Genomic DNA, 18,476 nt, shown 5'->3' with positions numbered 1-18,476 from the left:
ATATATGCTTCTTTGATATCAGTCAGTAACTTTCTGTTCATATTGCAAATGAGGAACAAGATAGGAAAAGAAAAAAATGAGGTAAGGGGCATAGACACCCAAAGACAGGCCTTACCCTGCAGACAGGCCCGCTGATGCCTCGTGGGTAGGTTATGATTAACTAGAGCCAGTTCTCATCCCAACTCTTGACAGTCCTATAACCATTTCGCTTTCAGTTCAGCAGTCATTTTCATAATCAATATTTCTTGTCCTCTAGAATAGCATAATCTTATCTGGAAGCTCTCAGTGGGCAGTTTCCACAGTGTGCTAAATGCTGGATTGAGGGATGCAGGATGGCTCCTCCCCACTCGCCTCCCTCTCCCCTAGGAGGGCTATTAGTCCAGTATAGGAAGCCATGTGCTGGCAGAAGGCCCGAGGAAGGCCATGCCTGTGCAGAAAAATTTAGTTCTTTTGCATCCAGTACTATGTCTTATCCTTATTTTTAGATTGAGCTAGAACCAGGTCTTGGAAAGCAGTTTAGGGGTTCTACCGTGTTTTGGCCAAGGAGTAAACTTTATATGCCTTCTACATTCTTTCTTTAAAATAAACCTAATTTTATATTTTCTAGGGGCATCTAAGTACAAGGACTTACTGTAATCATTGGCCTTACTGATGTTAAGGTGGAAATATTCTCGTCATTAAAAGAGAAACTGGGTCCTGTGATCCTTGGCCACATACTTTGGAAGCCACGCTGAATATTTATTAGGCTTCTAGGTATACAGTCAAAGACAGATTTGATACTCATGAGTTATTTTCAATTTTCTTTTTGTCTCCCCATTCCTCAAATTATAAAACATGTTTTTCTTTTTCCCCCGCGCAAATACGTAAACAGTTAAATTTTACTTCCACTATTTTTTTCTTGCCTTCTCAGTTAGAAGTGCCAGCCTGTTCTCTTGTGCCCTCAAGGTTTTGTGATTCAGATGTTAATGTGGTGTCCTGGAAAATGTCTCTCCATATTCTTCTTCTTCTGACCTCTGAAGTCTTACTATCAAGGTTGGTCACTTCACATACTACCCTAGTGACAGCGCTCTCAAGCTGAAGGCTTGGTCACCTTCCCAAGACCCAGCTTGGGTTCTGTCAGCAAAATTCATCTCTTACACCCCACACACATACCAACTGAGAACTCCTTGCTACTAAAACAGTTTAAAACAATGCCAAAGACAGTGCCAACGTGGGAGACAGGTCACTGTCTGTGGGATCTCACCTGTACACTAACATTTGCAAGACCACTCAGGTTCAGGAAAAAACAGTGGAGTTTATTTAACAAAGAAGAGATTGAGGAGACAAAGAATCTCTAAGGCCACAGTTGTTGACTCTCTCACCCTAGATAGTGTCCACAGTGTCTAGTAGACTCAACCAAAGGCGGCTCGGATAAGATGGTGCTGTAATGTCAACGAGGTCCTGGAGCTGCTGGCACCCTGGTCAGCAGTGCATCAGGGTCCAGCTCATGTTGGCAGCTGGAGTTGCTCACAGGTGGGGCCGTGAGGTGATACCATTGCAACTGTCTGAGCGCCAAGCTGGACAGCACCAGGACACTGGAATGGACAGTTATAGGCAACAGCACTGGAAAGCAGTGCCGGACAATCAGAAGTGATGGACAGCTTTCAAAGGTGGCCGGACACAGTGCTAGTCACCAGGAGGCAGTGACAGAGACACCAGTGTTACAGCTCTCTGAGTTGTTGGCTTATACAGACAGCTTTTTGTGCACTACTGGCATAAGCTCTTGTTGAGACACCAGGGCTGCAAAGGCCAATGGTGCTCATTAATAAAGGCAGGGCCGGGCCCCCGGCCACCGGAGGAGGGTCCCACATGGCGTGCAGACCTCTCCTGCCGCCCACTGCGCCCCTCAGCAGTGTACTTCAGTCCTTCTGCCTGCTCTGCTCCCGGCTCTGGCTCTGGTGGGTTCTCTCATCCTCCCGCACTTCTGACTGTACCCAGTGCATGTATAAATAAATAAATAAATCTTTAAAAAAAAAAAAAGAAAAAGAAGTTTAAAAAAAAAAAAAAAGGCAGGGCCGGAGGCAGATGCATCGTCTAGGTCTCTGTGAAGGTCTGGAGGTTTGTAGTCTGCAGATCTGCTGAATCCCACAGAGGTCATCCACTCGATGCTTCTTCTTTGGAGGCTGTCTGCTAAATCCTATTGTCTTCAAAGGCCAGGAGCAGAATGAATCAAGCTGGCTCTTGCTCTGCCTTATATCCCCTCTTAGGGTTCTCCCACCCTACAAGCCTGATTGGACCATTTTCCATCCTAAGTGCCTGGTGCAGGTTAGCACCAGTTAGCTGGCTTCCATTTTTTAATCCAAACAATTAACTCACCACCATGAATGAAACTGAACTTGAACCTGATTGGTCCAGTGAGCTCAACCCTGATTGGCCCATTTACAATCCAGGTGCCAAAAGGGAAAAGTCTGGTGCCTGCAACCTGTATCTCCTCTTGTAGTTTCTGTGTCTACTCTTGCCACGCCCCAGAATGGCAGGGAAAGGGTTCCGGTTTCATAACTATGCAAAGGTGGGAGGCCTGTAGCAGTGCTGGGACATGGGTGGGTTCCCCTGGCCCAGCACTCCAGGGACCTCTCTGCCTGTGGCTGCAGCAAGCCACACAGAGCTGGCCCAGCAGGGCCCAATGCTCCCCTCATCCCTGAACCAGGTGCTGCAGGGCTTGGGGTTTACCTCTGCTACCAGAGCTTACTCTAGCATGGGGTGACCTTGCCCCTACATTGCAGTGGAGCTGCACATTCTTGGGGGGCAGGGCAGGGGATGCACTGCAGCCCACCTCCACTGTCGCCACCTGAACCCAACAGGACCGTTCTTGCTGGGGGCTGCGGGCGCCAGCTGCTATACTTGCTCGGGCTGCTGGCGCCAGCAGAGCTGGCACACCCTGCCACAAAAAAAAACTGGTTTTGCGCCATGGTTTATGCTGCAGGAATCCATTTCACTACCACAGAGAAGTGCCCACATTAAAGAAACTGAGATAGATTTGCTGGTTAATCTGGTCCATCTGCCCCCAGGGCCAGTTAAGTGAGGGCTGGAGCAATGAGCATGCGGAGCTGCCAGTGTCTTTCATCTCTTCGGGTCCACCTGAGAAAGGGAACCTGTGAGGTGGGTACTAGGAAATGGAGAGTAGGACTTGAAGTCTCAGTGCCATTATTCAGTCTTTAATGTCCCTTTTGGCATCATTTCTATAAAATAAAATAATTTGAAAGCATCCAGGGAAATTTTTTTTGACTCCACAGAGGAAGCAATTTAGGGATTTCCCCGGCCAGGGTGCTACCCACACGGCGCAACAGATCTCTCCTGTATCCCCCGCTGCTCCCCTCAGCAGTGCATTGCAGTGAATCCGCCTATTCTGCTCCCCACTGTGTCTCTGGTAAATCTTCTTCCCCCACCCCCACCCCCCCACATCTCTGGCTTACACCCCAGTGCTACTACGCAAAAATAAATAAAATGTTAAAAAAAAAAATACTAGGAAATAAGGCAAAAGGATGAATGCATGCCCTTTTAATTTCACACTAGCATGCTTTCTAACAGACTTAACCAAGGATTATTTAACTCTCTATAACCTTATTCTCAGTCTAGTTCCCAATATCAGCATCACTTGGGAATTTGTTAGAAATGCTGCTTCTCAGACCCTTCCTGGTAGTTACTAGATAAGAAACTTAGATTTTGTTTCCGATTATCTATATTGCAACAAGTTCTCTGGCTACTTCTCACACAGCTGAAGTCTTAGAATTATCGCCCCAGGGGAATGGTAACAATTTAATACTTATACCAACTTAATAATAAACTAGTAATATTAACAAATCAGGGTAATAGTATAGAGGTGTAAAAATAATTTTTAACCATGCATAAAATGCAGGCGTTACCTATTAAAACAGGTTCTTCTTTTATCTTGACTCAAACAGCTACTCTAGTAGTCCTGGGTTCTTTGTAAAAGGAAACCACAATTGTGGGAAAGTGGCATAAAAACCAAGCCAGAATTTGGAATTGCTTCACTGTTCTACCTCTCCTCTGCAAAAGTAAACAAGAATGTCTTGTAATTCTACCACTGTCTTTTGTGTATGAAATTTTCTAATTGCATAGGAACTTTGGGAAACATCTGAACCAATGAGCAGTTTCGGGAATGTTAGTTCTGTGTGTGGAGGGCCTATCTGATTATCCAGTTTCCTGTAACTGCCTTTTTGGCATGTGCCTTGTTTTGAAATTTGCTCCATGGATCATATTTGTTGAGTAATTAGGGGAATGAAACCTATGAGAACAACCATTGGCTCTGGGGGATAGGCTTGAGTAACATGTCCGTCCAAGTTTGATAAGGGCACATTTGGTCCCGGGGTGCTTTCTGAGAACCCCTGTTGGAGCAGCTCTCTCTCTTTCTCCACCTTTGTCATTCAGTGATATTCAGACTGTTCAGAGACCCACTGGATCTCTGATTTGAAGGCAGGTCAAGAAATGTCCTACTTAGTATAAAACGTTAATTTTTAAGTTTTCTTGAGGGAAGCGTATTTCTTTTTCTTTTTCTTTTTAAATAAATTTTATTTTTATATTCCCCATACAATTGCAACCCCCTTATTTTGACCCCAATCCCTCCCCTCCCCGCCCTCCACCCCCCATAGAGTGTCTCTGGTTCATATTTTTTGGTTGATTTTGATTTTCACTTTCTTATAGTTACTCATTTTCCTGGTCCCTTATTTAAGTTTTCTAGATTCCTGCTATGAATGAGACCATCCGGTATTTTTCTTTTTCTTTCTGGCTTATTTCGCTGAGCATGATCCCTTCTAGCGCCATCCATGTTGCTGTAAATTGCATGTGTTTATCCTTTTTGAATGCTGAGTAATATTCCTTGGTGTATATGTACCATATCTTCTTGATCCAATCATCTATTTTTGGGCATTTGGGTTGTTTCCAAAGCTTAGCTATTGTAAACAGTGCTGCTATAAACATAGGGGTGCAGGTGCTCTTTGGAATTGATGTTTCTGTGTCCTTGGGGTAAATACCTAGGAGTGGAATTGCTGGATCATATGGAAGTTCTATGTTTAGTAGGTCCAGAAATCTCCACACAGCTCTCCATAGTGATTGGACCAGTTTGCACTCCCACCACCAGTGCAGGAGAGTTCCTTTTTCTCCACATCCTCGCCAACATTTGTTGTTGCTAGTTTTTTTAGTATGTGCCTTTCTCACTGGTGTAAGATGGTATCTCATGGTAGTTTTGATTTGCATTTCCCTGATTACAAGTGATGTTGAGCATTTTTTCATATGCCTGTTGGCCATTTGTATTTCCTCTTCAGAGAAGTTTCTTTTTAGCTCTTCTGCCCATTTTTTGGCAGGATTATTTTCTTTGTTGTTGTTGAGTCTCATCAGCTCTTTGCAGATTTTTGTGATCAGTCCTTTATCATTAGTGTTGTGTGCAAAAATGTTCTCCCAGTCGGTGGGGTTTCTCTTTGTTTTTGTTATTGTCTCTTTTGCTGTGCAGAAGCTCTTTAATTTGATTTAATCCCAGCTGTTTATAAAACACTGTTAAAAGAAATAGAAGAAGACACAAAGAAATGGAAAGACATCCCCTGCTCATGGATTGGAAAAATAAACATTATTAAAATGGCCATCCTACCAAAAGCAATATACAGATTCAATGCTATTCCAATAAATATTTCAATGTCATTCTTCAAAGAAATAGAACAATTATTGATGAAATTCATATGGAATCACCAAAAACCCCAAATAGCCAAAGCTCTCCTAAAAAAAAAAAAGGGAATGGAGGCATCACACTCCCAGACTTCAAACTATACTACAAAGCCATAATCATCAAAACTGCATGGTATTGGAACAAGAACAGACACACAGACCAATGGAATCGAATAGAAAATCCAGAAATAAACCCACAGATTTATGGTCAACTAATCTTTGACAAAGGAGCAAAGAATATACATTGGAACAAAGAAAGTTTGTTCAATAAATGGTGCTGGGAAAACTGGGTTGCTGCATGCAAAAGAATGAAGCTTGACCACTACCTCACACCATACACAAAAATCAACTCAAAATGAATTAAAGAACTAGACATAAGACCTGAAACCATAAAATGCATAGAAGGAAATATAGGCGAAATGCTACGTGATTTGCACATCAAAGACATCTCTACAGACACATCACCCAAAGCAGTGATAGTGAAGGCAAAGAGGGAAGCATATTTAATGTCAGTGCATTGGGTTGTTGGAAAAGTCATGACGCTTTTTTGTTGTGCTGATGTTGGGCCTTTTAACTATAATCTGCTGTTGTCCTAGTACCCTTTATTGTACAAGATTTCCATTGAGGACCTCCCGGTGGTACAAGGAGTTAATTCTCAGCACCAGCCACTGCAGCATGAGTTAAATCCCCTGCCAGGGAGCTGACCCACATGGAGCAGCAGACCTCTCCTGTCTAGCTCTGCTGCTCCCCTCAGCAGTGTATTTCAGTAGATCCACCCATTCTGCTCCCCACTTTGTCTCTGGTGAATCCTCTCACCCTCAGCCCTCTGCCCCCGCACCACCACTGGTCTAAGACTCCAGTTCTTGTATGCATAAATAAATAAAAATAAATGTTTAAAAAGATTTCCATTGAATCAGTCAATCCCTAATATGGTAGATGGGTATGCTTTCTTTTCTTAAAAAACTATGTTTATTGAGGTAACATTGATTTACCTCACTATGTATGTTTTAGGGGTATAGGTTCAAACCTCTACAAATTTTATTAAATCATGTCTCAAACCAAAACCCCAAGAATCCTCCACTATAGCCCACTGGACTCACTCTCCCTTTTGCTCCCAACACCTTCCCCTCCCCTTCTGGTAGCCTCACTTCTGCAGTCAGATTTCAGGGATTTGTTGTGTTTTATTTTTGTTTGTTCCTTTACATTGTTTTTTATAGTCACTTAGGAGTAAAATCATCCAGTATTTTTCTTTTTCCTTCTGACTTTATTTCACTTAGCATAGTCACCTCCAGTTCCATGTTGTCAGGAATGGCAAGCTTTCCTCCTTTGTTACAGTTGAGGCAGTATTCCACTGTGTGTACGTGCAGCCTCTTTTTCACCCACTCAGCTGCTGTTTCCATAGCTTGGCTACTGTAGATAGTGCTGCAGTGAACATATGAATACATGTATGTAGCTCTTCAAATTCGTGGGGTTTTTTTTAATATTTTTTATTTATTTATATTTATACAAGCACTGGGTACAGTCAGAAGCGTGGGAGGGTGAGAGAATTCACCAGAGCCAGAGCGGGGAGCAGAGCAGGCAGAAGGACCGAAGCGCACTGCTGAGGGGAGCAGCGGGCGGCAGGAGAAGTCTGCGCGCCATGTGGGACCCTCCTCCAGTGGCCGGGGAGCAGCCGGGGATCGAACCAGCGCTGCAGGGGCTGCGGGCAGCTTCGCAACTCAGCGCTCAACCGCTGTGCCACCCGGGAGGCCCGTGTTTTTGTTTTCTTTGGGTGGATATCAGAAGAGGGGTTGCTGCTGGATCAGAGGGCAGGGTTATTTTTAATGTTTGAGAAACCTCCCTACTGTTTTCCACAGTGGCTGGGCTGGTCTCCACTCCCACCAACAGTGTACGAGGGTTCCTTTTTCTCCATACCCTGGCCAACTCTTGTTGTATGTGGTCTCGCTGACATGGACCATTCTTAGAGGCATGAGATGGTACCTCATCGTAGTTTTGATTTGCACTTCCCTGAAAATAATTTTTTCATGAGCTAACCCATACTAGTTTTGTGTTAACTTTTGTTTTGGTTTCTAAATTCTATTCAATGTATTCGATTTACTTTTCAGAGACTTGGAGTGCCTTCCCTATCATTTCATCTACCATCAGTTATAATAATTTTATTTTTACTCTACTTTCTTGTGCTAAGTAGTTACTCTGTTGGGAATAAGCTCAACCATTTATAGTAGCACTGTCAGATGGTTTTGTAATTGACCTGCTATTAATAATTTGTTTCAACTATAATAACAATACCAAACACAGTTCTAAATGCATTATGTGATTATATGATTTAATTCTTTTAATCCTCTTTTAAACCACTCCATGAGGCAGATTCTATTGTTAGCCCACTTCATAGAAATGGGCTAGATAGATAGAAAAACTGAGGCAGAGAGACATCTGGCAACTGGCCCAAATTTCACAGCTATGTGACAGGACTGGGACCTTATCCCAGAAAGACTGGCTTCAGAACCTGTAGTGTTAAATCAATCCTTTATGTCAAATCGTTGGTGCTAATTAAGTTTTTTTTTTTTTTTAAAGAGGCATGTTTTATTTATTTATTTGTTTGTTTATACATGCACTGGGTACAGTCAGAAGCGCGGGAGGGTGAGAGAATTCACCAGAGCCAGAGCGGGGAGCAGAGCAGGCAGAAGGACCGAAGTACACTGCTGAGGGGAGCAGCGGGCGGCAGGAGGGGTCTGCGCGCCATGTGGGACCCTCCTCCGGTGGCTGGGGAGCAGCCGGGGATCTAACCGGTGCCGCAGAGGCTTCGGGCAGCTTTGCAACCCAGTGCTCAACCGCTGCGCCACCGGGGAGGCCCTAATTAAGTTTTGTAATTCAGAATTTTTTAGATTTTAGAATGGAAATACGATGCCTATGCACTTATGATAAGTGGAGTCTGGAGGAGTCTGGAGGCATACCTATAATCAAATATTAATGTTTCTACAGCGCTGTGTGCAGTTGCTCTCAGTAAGTGGATTGAGTAAAGACTATACATTGCCTCTTCATATTAGGTTAGTTTTGCCAAATGAACTTTGAAAAAATTGCATTTCCAAAACCAGGGATTTTAGCATTTCAAATAAGAGATCCAAATTTCAAATAAGGGATCTACAGATAGCCTCCTAATGGGGGCCTTTGGCAAATGGAGTGAGTTTAGGTAAGGAGCAAGGAAAGAAAATTGTATTGACTTAATATTTCTCATTTTTAACAACTAAAAAATACTTTTTATTTTCCCCAATCTCAATGAGCAATTGTAACTTTTTGCAAAGTTTAACCAATAGCTTTTTTTTTTTTTAATAAAGAAGAAAATGAAAATCATGTAATTTTGGGCTTCCCCTGGTGGCTCAGGCAGTTGAGCGCAGCACACTGTGAGGCTGTCCACAGCTTCTGTAGCACTGGTTCGATCCCGGCCGGCTGGTGAGGGTCCCACATGGCAAGGCAGACCTCTCCTGTCTCGCCCGCTGCTTCCCTCAGCAGTGTATTTTGTCATTCTGCCTGTTCTGTTCCCCGCTCTGACTCTGGTGAATCCTCTCACCCTCCCGCGAATCTGGCCTATACCTCGGATCTTGTATGAATAAATAAATAAATCTTTAAAAAAATCATATGTCATTTTATTATTCAGAGAGGTGCATGGCAATTGACCTTCGAGGCTTTCTTTTATGTGCAGTGGACACATAGAGGAAAATACACTAGGTGGACTCAATTTGCTGAGATTTCTTTTTAAAATTATTTATGCATACAAGAACTGGGGCACAGGTGAGAGGATTCACCAGAGACAGAGCGGAGGCAGAACAGGCAGACCAACTGAAACACACTGCTAAGGGAAGCACCGGACGAAACAGGAGAGGTCTGCTGCACCGTGTGGGTAGCTCCCTGGCTGGCTGGGGATTGAACTCGAGCTGCAGAGGCTGTGGACAGCTCCACAGTGCTGTGCCCAATCCCCTGAGCTACCAGGGAGGCCCCTTTGCTGAGATTTTAATGCTGTCTCTCCCACTAAACAGATTTGTGACTCAGGGGAATTAACTACTCAGTGCCTCTGTCCTTACAATGGGGATAATAGTGCCTGCTTCATAGGGTTGTTGTTAAGGATTAAGTAAATCATAGAGCTATTATTTTATCTTTTGTCACTCTTTTCAGTTTTCATTAAGGGGAGCTGTGCATTGTTTTAATACAAATATTACATCACAGTATTTTTAATTGTATTGTTTTATATGACTGTGCCTTGATTTACTTAAAACTGTAAATGAGCATCTCTGTATTGTTCTTTTTCCATGTGTCCAGCTGTCTTACTGGACTAATCACTAGAAATGGAATTGCTGACTCAAAGCCTACGCTCTGAAGGTTTTTTTATACAGATCATCCAATTTACATTAATAGTCCAACATTTGTTTATTTCCATGTTTTGTGGACCCTTGCTTAGCTGCTTCACTTTATACACTTGATTTTAAAAGTCAGGATTTCCAGTATCTCAAATTCAAATCCAAATTTCAATCTATAAGATTTTTAAGCTACTGCTCTCCTGAAGCCTATTAACCTATTTTATTTTCCTTTTCTGTTTTTTCCACAGTATTTGTAGTTCCAAGATAGAGACAAGAACTCGCAGCTTTGTTAGGTATTTCACAGAGTAAATCGGGTTTGGGTAACACTAACATCTTAACTAGGCTATTATAGTAGTTAGGTTTTCTGGTAGGACTAGAAGGCTTTCTCCTGGGAAGGCGCAAGATTTTAACCAGAAATCCCAGGCTGTAAAGGACAGCAGATCACGAGTAGTCCCTTAGTCCTTCCATTGGGATAGAAGGGTAGCAAAAGCTAACTCGTGGAATTCTTCAGCCAGTGTCTCAGCGCTCCTGCTGACTGGCACGAAAACCATCCTAGAGAAGATTCCTGTGGTCAGATCCTGCCTGGTTAGATTTTGTTCTACTAGGAAAATATTCAAAAGATACCTCATAGTGTTCTTAGATGCTCTATAGTTTAAGGCCTGGTACTTTCTTAGTAAGTTATGCCGTTATTACTTAGACTCCAAGGAAGAATGTCCTCTGTTCCACCTTCTCAACCTCAAAACCTTGTATATATATGCAACACCATTGAAGCAGACTGAGCAGGCTTTTCTAACAGCATTCCCATAACCCCCTGCTGAAGGGGGAGGCCAAGCTGTCCATCCAAATTAGAGCACCTTCTGATTAAGATTTCCCTTGAAAAATGGATCCTGCAGCTTTAACTAAAAAAAATTTCAGTATTTATTGACACCTGAATATGGAGACAGTGCTTTAGTCCTGAGCAAACTAAGGGCAGTAGATTAGGAGAAATACCAATTGTCATTTTAAAGACAAAAAGCTCTAAAAAGACCATGCTCCTATGAGACATTTGTTATCCCTAAAATTTTCCAGATTTCTGTCATTTCAGACTTTGGTCAGCATAGCTCCAGGTCCTGCCTGAGCACCTTAGTTGCCACTCTTGGTGTAAGACCTGCAGTGTCATGGAAATGCCTTCATACTGAACCTTAAAAGTCTTCCCCCATTTGTTCTAGTGAGGCCTTGAGTGCGGGTCCTAGACGTCACTCTGTTAACATTTGACTCATAGGAAAACATTCTTGTTTTTTTTTTTTTCTTTTTAGCCTATGTAGCAGCCGTTATTTTTACGTTGTATCCAGGCATCTGGCTTCTCTGTATACTCTTTTCTGGATCCCTGCCATACTTTCCTTTGTGATCTGTTAAGCTTATTAAAGGGGTGGCCAGAAGAGCCAACATTTATTGAGAACCTGCTTTGTGCCAGGCACGGTACTAGGCGCTTTCAGTGCATTATTTAAAATGCAAAAGCCTTATGAGATTGATAGTTACTCCCATTCCTAATTTCAGATCAGCAAACTAACCCAAGAGAGACTAAGTTAACTTTCCTCTAATTCAGGTTTCTTTGTTGTAATTATCGAAGATGTGTAAATTGGTGGTGATTTTCTCTCAGACCTGCAAACCCAGTTTTGTCTTCCCCTTCCCCTAATGCTTTGTAGTATTGGTTCCAATTTAGTGACTCTGCCAGGGAAAGTTGGTCCACAGACAGCCTGCCAAGGGCTTGTTCTGAGTCCCTGAATCCTAACCATGATGTTACTGACTTCTCTCAGGTTCCTATCCTTCCCCCAAAGCTGGAGCGACTCTGGTTGTATACAAGGACCTGCTGGTGCTGTTTGGTGGCTGGACTCGGCCAAGCCCTTATCCCCTACACCAACCAGAGAGATTCTTTGACGAAATACACACGTACTCACCCTCTAAAAACTGGTAAGCCACAAGAATAAGATCCTTTCAACCTGGAATAAAAGATTTTTAGTGAATAGATTCCTTGTCTTTTTTTGTGTCCAGTAATCTCTTTGAGAATTTGTTGAAAAGCTATGGACTAATTTCTCAAGGAGGGAGAAGGAAGGAACTTGTCTATGCACAGATTTTTGCCTACAATTTCAGACCCATTAAAACCTGGGACCCATTAAAATCTGAAGAACCTTTATTCCAAAGAGAAAAAGGAGATTTTTCTTGGAAGAGTTCTTCCTAGAAAAATGAATGATCCAGTTGAAGAACAGGGAGCTCTTGAGCTTTGGCTACTACTTCTCCAGCTCTGGATCCAGATGCTGCCTTACTCCCTGCTGTATGCCTAAAACTGGCTCTGATTGTCTGTCAAGCCTGTCTTTTTTAAATGACAGCAGCCCCTGTTTCTTGTAACTGACTAATACAGGGTCTTGACAGCTGCTACTGATCTGGACTAGAGAAAGAAACTAGGCTGGAGCAGCCAGGGAGCCACGGTGGAGTCCCTCGTCAGTCTCATCTTTCCACTCTGCCTCCAAGCCATACACAGTGAGAACTTTGGCAGGTTTGTAGGAAAGACATAAACACCTTACCCTGTCCTCCATTTATTATCCTAACAGTGTCTCTAATAAAGGTGGTAGGCTTGTCATTTCTAAATAGATGCCTGCTTACTTTAGGTTTTCTACCTTAAATATATAAGAACAGAAGCAGATGTTGCTGACTTCTTGACTCCCTCCTGTGTTTTTGTGTTAGGTGGAACTGCATTGTGACTACCCACGGCCCACCTCCCATGGCCGGCCACTCCTCCTGTGTGATAGATGATAAAATGATTGTCTTTGGTGGCTCCTTGGGTTCCCGGCAGATGTAAGTATATTTGGTTTGCTCCATATCACCCTGAAGGTAAACACTTCTGGGAATAACAGGCCAAAAGACCCTAGTCAGGGTCAGTATTCCTGGACATAGTTCTAATTGATTTAATTTGTTATGTCATCCTATTATTCCAGTTTTTGATTTCCTAGTCCATTAAGTTGAAAAACTTGCTCCATACGATCGGGACTGTGCAGTGTTTCTTCATTTACTATGTGGTTTTCAGTGGGATCATTACTGATAGAGCTCCTATTTCCATGTGTCCCTACAGAAGGCCACCTTCTAAGAAGCAGAGCACTTTTCCTTGCTCTCCATCAGGACCCAGCCCATGCCCTTTGGCACTTTAGAGAAGGAGGAGAGAGTAGAATGACAGGACAGGTGGAAATGGTTCGTTCTCCAGGTGGGATGGGTTAGAGGAGTAGGTAAGAGCAAGAAAATCGTCAGGTCTGATGCTTCTGTGAGTCTGTTCTCTCTTTCCATCATTCTCTCCACTCCTGGCCACAACTGGTCAGGCCAGGCCAGGCCAGAGTCAAGAATCCCTGTTATGCTGCAGTAGCAGCAGCCATGGTCATTTCCCTGTGCTCTGCAGTGGGGGTGATGAGCTGTCGGCAGCACCATCCCAGACCCAAACCCACCTGTTCTTCGGCAGGGTGCACTCCATCTTCCTCTTTTAAAATGGTTATAGAAAGGGCCTCCCCGGTGGCGCAGCGGCTGAGCGCTGGGTTGTGAAGCTGCCCGCAGCCTCTGCAGCGCCCGTTCGATCCCCCGCTGCTCCCCGGCCACCAGAGGAGGGTCCCACATGGCGCGCAGACCCCTCCTGCTGCCCGCTGCTCCCCTCAGCAGTGTACTTCGGTCCTTCTGCCTGCTCTGCTCCCCGCTCTGGCTCTGGTGAATTCACTCACCCTCCCACGCTTCTGACTGTACCCAGTGCTTGTATAAATAAATAAATAAATCTTTTAAAAAAAAAATGGTTATAGAAAGACTATGTGAGCTACCAGCCAGCTGAGAGGGTTCAAGGATTCAGGGACCGGTGCTCTTGTTCCTTTGCTCCTTAGTGTGAATAAAAGAGAAGTGGCCATCAAACAGACTACCCCCCAGGAGTCTGTCCTTGCGAGACTGGTCCCATGAAGATTGGAGATGCCAGCTTGTCCTTGTTAAAACTGCAGCTTTCATTAGCCATGGTGCAATTACTTCTCGTTGCTAGAATCAGTGACTCTTTATCTCCTAGACAATGATAGAACTGCCTCTCCCCCCACCTGCCGCTGCCACCAACCTTGCCCTGCCTTTTGAGTAATTTTTTTCTCTGTGGTTTTCGCTCTTGAAAGCTACGCTGACCAGTAGCTATTGCCTGCTGTCACCAGTTAATTCTTACCTTATGTACAAGTATGTGACTACAGATAAGACTCAAATAAGGCCTTATGGGTGAGTGGGAAGAACAAAGGTTTGAAGGTCTTGAGATGGCCTTTAGGGAAAAGAGAAGAAAAATGTATATCAAGTGTAAATTTGCTGGGCATCTTTCTAAATGTAATTGCACTTATATCAGCTCTCGTGTTCTCGGGTGCTCCATCCTTATGTCCTTTCCTTACAGGAGCAATGACGTCTGGGTCCTTGACCTCGAGCAGTGGGCGTGGTCCAAGCCGAACATCTCGGGCCCCAGTCCCCATCCTCGAGGTGGCCAATCTCAGGTGCTCAGGAATTAAAATAACTATTCAGCACACACTGTAGCATCGTTCAGTTAGGACAGGAGAGGGAGGAGGGCGTCGGGTAATATGCCAACATGCAGAAATAAGTCAAAGAGAACCTTTCATTATTTTTTGCTGGTATTTATTTTTCAACTTCTACTGGGTTATAATTTATGGTGGCCATACATTGTGCCTCATTCCAAGCGTTTACTTCATTGTTTCACTTCTCAAAAGAACCCTGCCTCACATATGGTTGGCACTGTTGGGTTAATTTTGATCAGCAAAGAATATAGCCTTTCAGTGAATCATCAGTAATTTATGCATAGGGATGGGAATTGATGTGCTTTGGGGAGAATGGATAACTTCAGGTAACTAGAAAGCTCCCATCTGGGCGCTGGGCAGGCAATTTTCATATACCACTGACGCAGGGGCACAGGTGCCTGTGTCTATAGGTTTGTTTTAAATTTCTTCCTCTCCCTAGATTGTTATAGATGATGCAACTATCTTAATCCTTGGAGGGTGTGGCGGTCCCAATGCTGTGAGTAGAGCTGGTGTGGCGTCCCCACGTACATACCTGCCAGTGTCCAAAGCTTGTTTCCCTGTCTCGCCTTGTAAGTGTTCCATGAATGTCATGTAGAGAATGTCTTTTCCGCCTTGGGCGGGTAAGCCTTCGTGTTCTCTGACTGTTTGCTCTGCTTTCTCTGTGGTGCTAGTGGTGTAGTGCTTTCAATACAAAACATTCGTCTCTTAAATATCATCTGTGTTCTTTCTACTCCTTCTTTCTCTTTAGGCTGTAAGATTTACTGGTAGCATTTTCTCAAAGCAGGCAGGGCAGAAAGGCATGTGGATAACTGCTAGATTTCACATGGAATTGATATAAGAATGCAGATTCAGGGCCTCCCCGGTGGCGCAGCGGTTGAGCACTGGGTTGCGAAGCTGCCCGCAGCCCCTGCAGCACCGGATCGATCCCTGGCTGCTCCCTGGCCACCGGAGGAGGGTCCCACATGGCGTGCAGGCCTCTCCTGCCGCCTGCTGCTCCCCTCAGCAGTGTCCTTCAGTCCTTCTGCCTGCTCTGCTCCCCGCTCTGGCTCTGGTGAATTCTCTCACCCTCCCGCGCTTCTGACTATACCCAATGCTTGTATAAATAAATTAAAAAAAAAATCTTAAAAAAAAAAAAAAGAATCCAGATTCAGAACATTAGGGGTATGTACTGCCTACCCTCTCCCCTGCCCTCCAATTCACATACACACAAACACACACACGCACACACACATGCCCTCTCTCCTACTCCCCAGGCCACACACACGCACACAAACCATAGGCAAATTCAGGGTCACTTAAAATTGATTCATGGGAGACAAGCACAATTTCATGTGCCAGCCCGTGACACTATATGAATGAATAAAGGCACAAGTGAATGAAAAACCAAATTTTGCTGTTCTTACTGAAGAGCCCAGACAGCACCACTTTGTGGTTCCAGCTCTGCGTGTATGTGTCGTAACCTGCACCACACCTGAGTCCTGTTGTCGGTCGTTCTCTTACAGCTGTTCAAGGATGCTTGGCTGTTGCACATGCACCCAGGTCCCTGGGCCTGGCAGCCACTTAAGGTAGAAAATGAAGATCATGGGGCCCCAGAACTGTGGTGTCATCCAGCTTGTCGGGTAAGCAGAGAACTACTGGGCTGTGGCAGGAGGAGCGGTCCTAAACTGTGAAACCAGATTAACTTGTCAGATTCCCAAGCAAATTTGCCCAGAAATAGAAAAGAATTTGATGTTAAAAAAGAGGCAGACAGTACCCATTGCTTCTTGGGCATTTCTCACATGTGTGAGAAAAATAGATGGGAAAACTTACGTGGTCCCTTCTAGTTCCAGTTTTAAACATTTCTTTATGTATGATAAACTTTCCCAGGGACACCCCAAACTAAAACTGATTCCTCCCTCCACTCTACCCCGATCCTGGAACTCCAGTGATAGCACATGTCACGTCATGAGATTGTTCCCATGTCTGTAGTCCCCTCTAATCCAGGGACAAACTGTATCATTTTCATCTCTTGACCCTCGGTTATCTATACAATACCTAGCATGTCCCGGATGCTCACGATAAAATGTTTTGTGGTTGAATGAATGATCCAAACTCAGCACCGGCCTTTTCTCTTCCAGGTGGGACAGTGTGTGGTGGTCTTCAGCCAGGCTCCCAGTGGGAGAGCCCCACTCAGCCCTAGTTTGAACTCTCGCCCATCACCCATCAGCGCCACTCCTCCAGCCCTGGTACCCGAGACCCGAGAGTACCGCTCCCAGTCCCCAGTGAGGAGTATGGATGAAGCGCCTTGTGTTAACGGCCGCTGGGGGACATTGAGGCCCAGAGCGCAAAGGCAGACCCCCTCAAGTTCTCGAGAAGGGAGCCTTTCCCCAGCCAGAGGAGATGGTTCTCCCATCCTCAATGGTGGCAGTTTATCTCCAGGAACAGCAGCCGTAGGTGGCTCTTCCTTGGATAGCCCTGTTCAGGCCGTATCTCCTAGCACTCCCTCTGCCACTGAAGGATGTGACCTAAAAATGGGACTTCCTTTGGCTCCCCGGCGAGGGTCACTACCAGATCAGAAGGACCTGAGGTTAGGATCAATGGATCTGAATTGGGATCTGAAACCTGCTTCCAGTGGCAATCACACAGATGGCGCGGACAGTAGGACAGTTGGGGGAAATGTGCGCCACCCCCCGGAGCAGACCAACGGCGTCCATACCCCTCCTCACGTGGCCACTGCCCTCGCAGGCGCCGTCTCCCCCGGCGCCCTGCGTCGGAGCCTGGAAGCCATCAAAGCAATGTCCTCCAAAGGCCCCTCAGCCTCCGCAGCACTCAGTCCTCCTCTGGGGTCTTCTCCGGGCTCCCCTGGGAGCCAGAACCTGAACAGTGGTGAGACCGTGCCCGCCCCCCGCCCGGGACCCGCCCAAGGAGATGGGCACTCCTTACCTCCCATTGCCCGCCGCCTGGGCCACCACCCTCCGCAGTCCCTCAATGTCGGTAAGCCCCTGTACCAGAGCATGAACTGCAAGCCCATGCAGATGTACGTGCTGGACATCAAGGACACCAAGGAGAAGGGGCGGGTCAAGTGGAAAGTGTTTAATAGCAGTTCCGTGGTTGGGCCCCCCGAGACCAGCCTGCACACGGTGGTGCAGGGCCGGGGTGAGCTCATCATCTTTGGAGGACTCATGGACAAGAAACAGAATGTGAAGTACTATCCCAAAACAAACGCCTTGTACTTTGTGCGAGCAAAGAGATAGTGTGTTCCAAACCCCTTTCCCTCTCTGTGGCTTTTCACTCGGAGTTGTCCAGCGTGCAACCATTTGGACTGAGAATTGGGAAAACAAAGGACAGAATTCCTCCCATAAACCAAAACCCCAATTCCCAGCCTCATTCACTCCGGGCTGGGATCAGATCTCCACTAAGAAAGAAATTATATATAAATATATAAATATATATTATATAGCCAACTCTGTTTACAAAGAGGGAGAGATCTCCGTCCTGGTTCAGATAAAATTGTTGCTGTGTTTTAGCAGAGGCTGTGCTGCCTTTTTCTACTTCGCTGGTAACTAGACCAGGACTTTAGGGAACAATTATCAGAACTTTCCTAAAGAAATTGAAGAGCCCCCTGTAAATCTTTATGTGGCCTTCTCAGAGTTAGGAAAAGAAAGGGCATGTGTCAGATGCACGAGTGGAGGCTTCAGATTCACACGCGTTAGTAGCTGGCAGGGTAAAAGTCACCTCTAGGAAATTGTTCTTCCCCTTCTCTGAAAACTGCAGAGGACCTGAGAAAACTCCTCTTTCAGGAATGCCCTGTGCCTGGCCCCATTCTGCCCTTTATGACTGAGAAAAGGCACCTGACAAGGGATCTTGTTCC

At 45.0% G+C, this 18,476-nt stretch overlaps 1 protein-coding gene across 1 annotated transcript in view; it reads left to right on the top strand.

Annotated features, from left to right (window-relative positions):
• FBXO42 (F-box protein 42) overlaps positions 1 to 18,076 on the top strand; it is a 46,654-nt gene extending 28,578 nt beyond the window's left edge. Inside the window, exons 4-9 of the mRNA XM_084243004.1 lie at positions 11,864 to 12,017; positions 12,789 to 12,899; positions 14,491 to 14,587; positions 15,066 to 15,122; positions 16,129 to 16,245; positions 16,744 to 18,076. Coding sequence (XP_084099130.1) covers positions 11,864 to 12,017; positions 12,789 to 12,899; positions 14,491 to 14,587; positions 15,066 to 15,122; positions 16,129 to 16,245; positions 16,744 to 17,859 — 1,652 coding nt within the window. The 3' untranslated portion in view covers positions 17,860 to 18,076. The remainder of the gene's footprint in view (positions 1 to 11,863; positions 12,018 to 12,788; positions 12,900 to 14,490; positions 14,588 to 15,065; positions 15,123 to 16,128; positions 16,246 to 16,743) is intronic.
• Positions 18,077 to 18,476: the final 400 nt, after the last annotated feature.

The sequence above is a fragment of the Talpa europaea genome (assembly GCF_964194135.1).
Source record: "Talpa europaea genome assembly, chromosome: 9".
NCBI lineage: Eukaryota > Metazoa > Chordata > Mammalia > Eulipotyphla > Talpidae > Talpa > Talpa europaea.
Note: the sequence above shows the minus strand (reverse complement) of the source record. Positions and strands in the feature narration are given on the sequence as shown.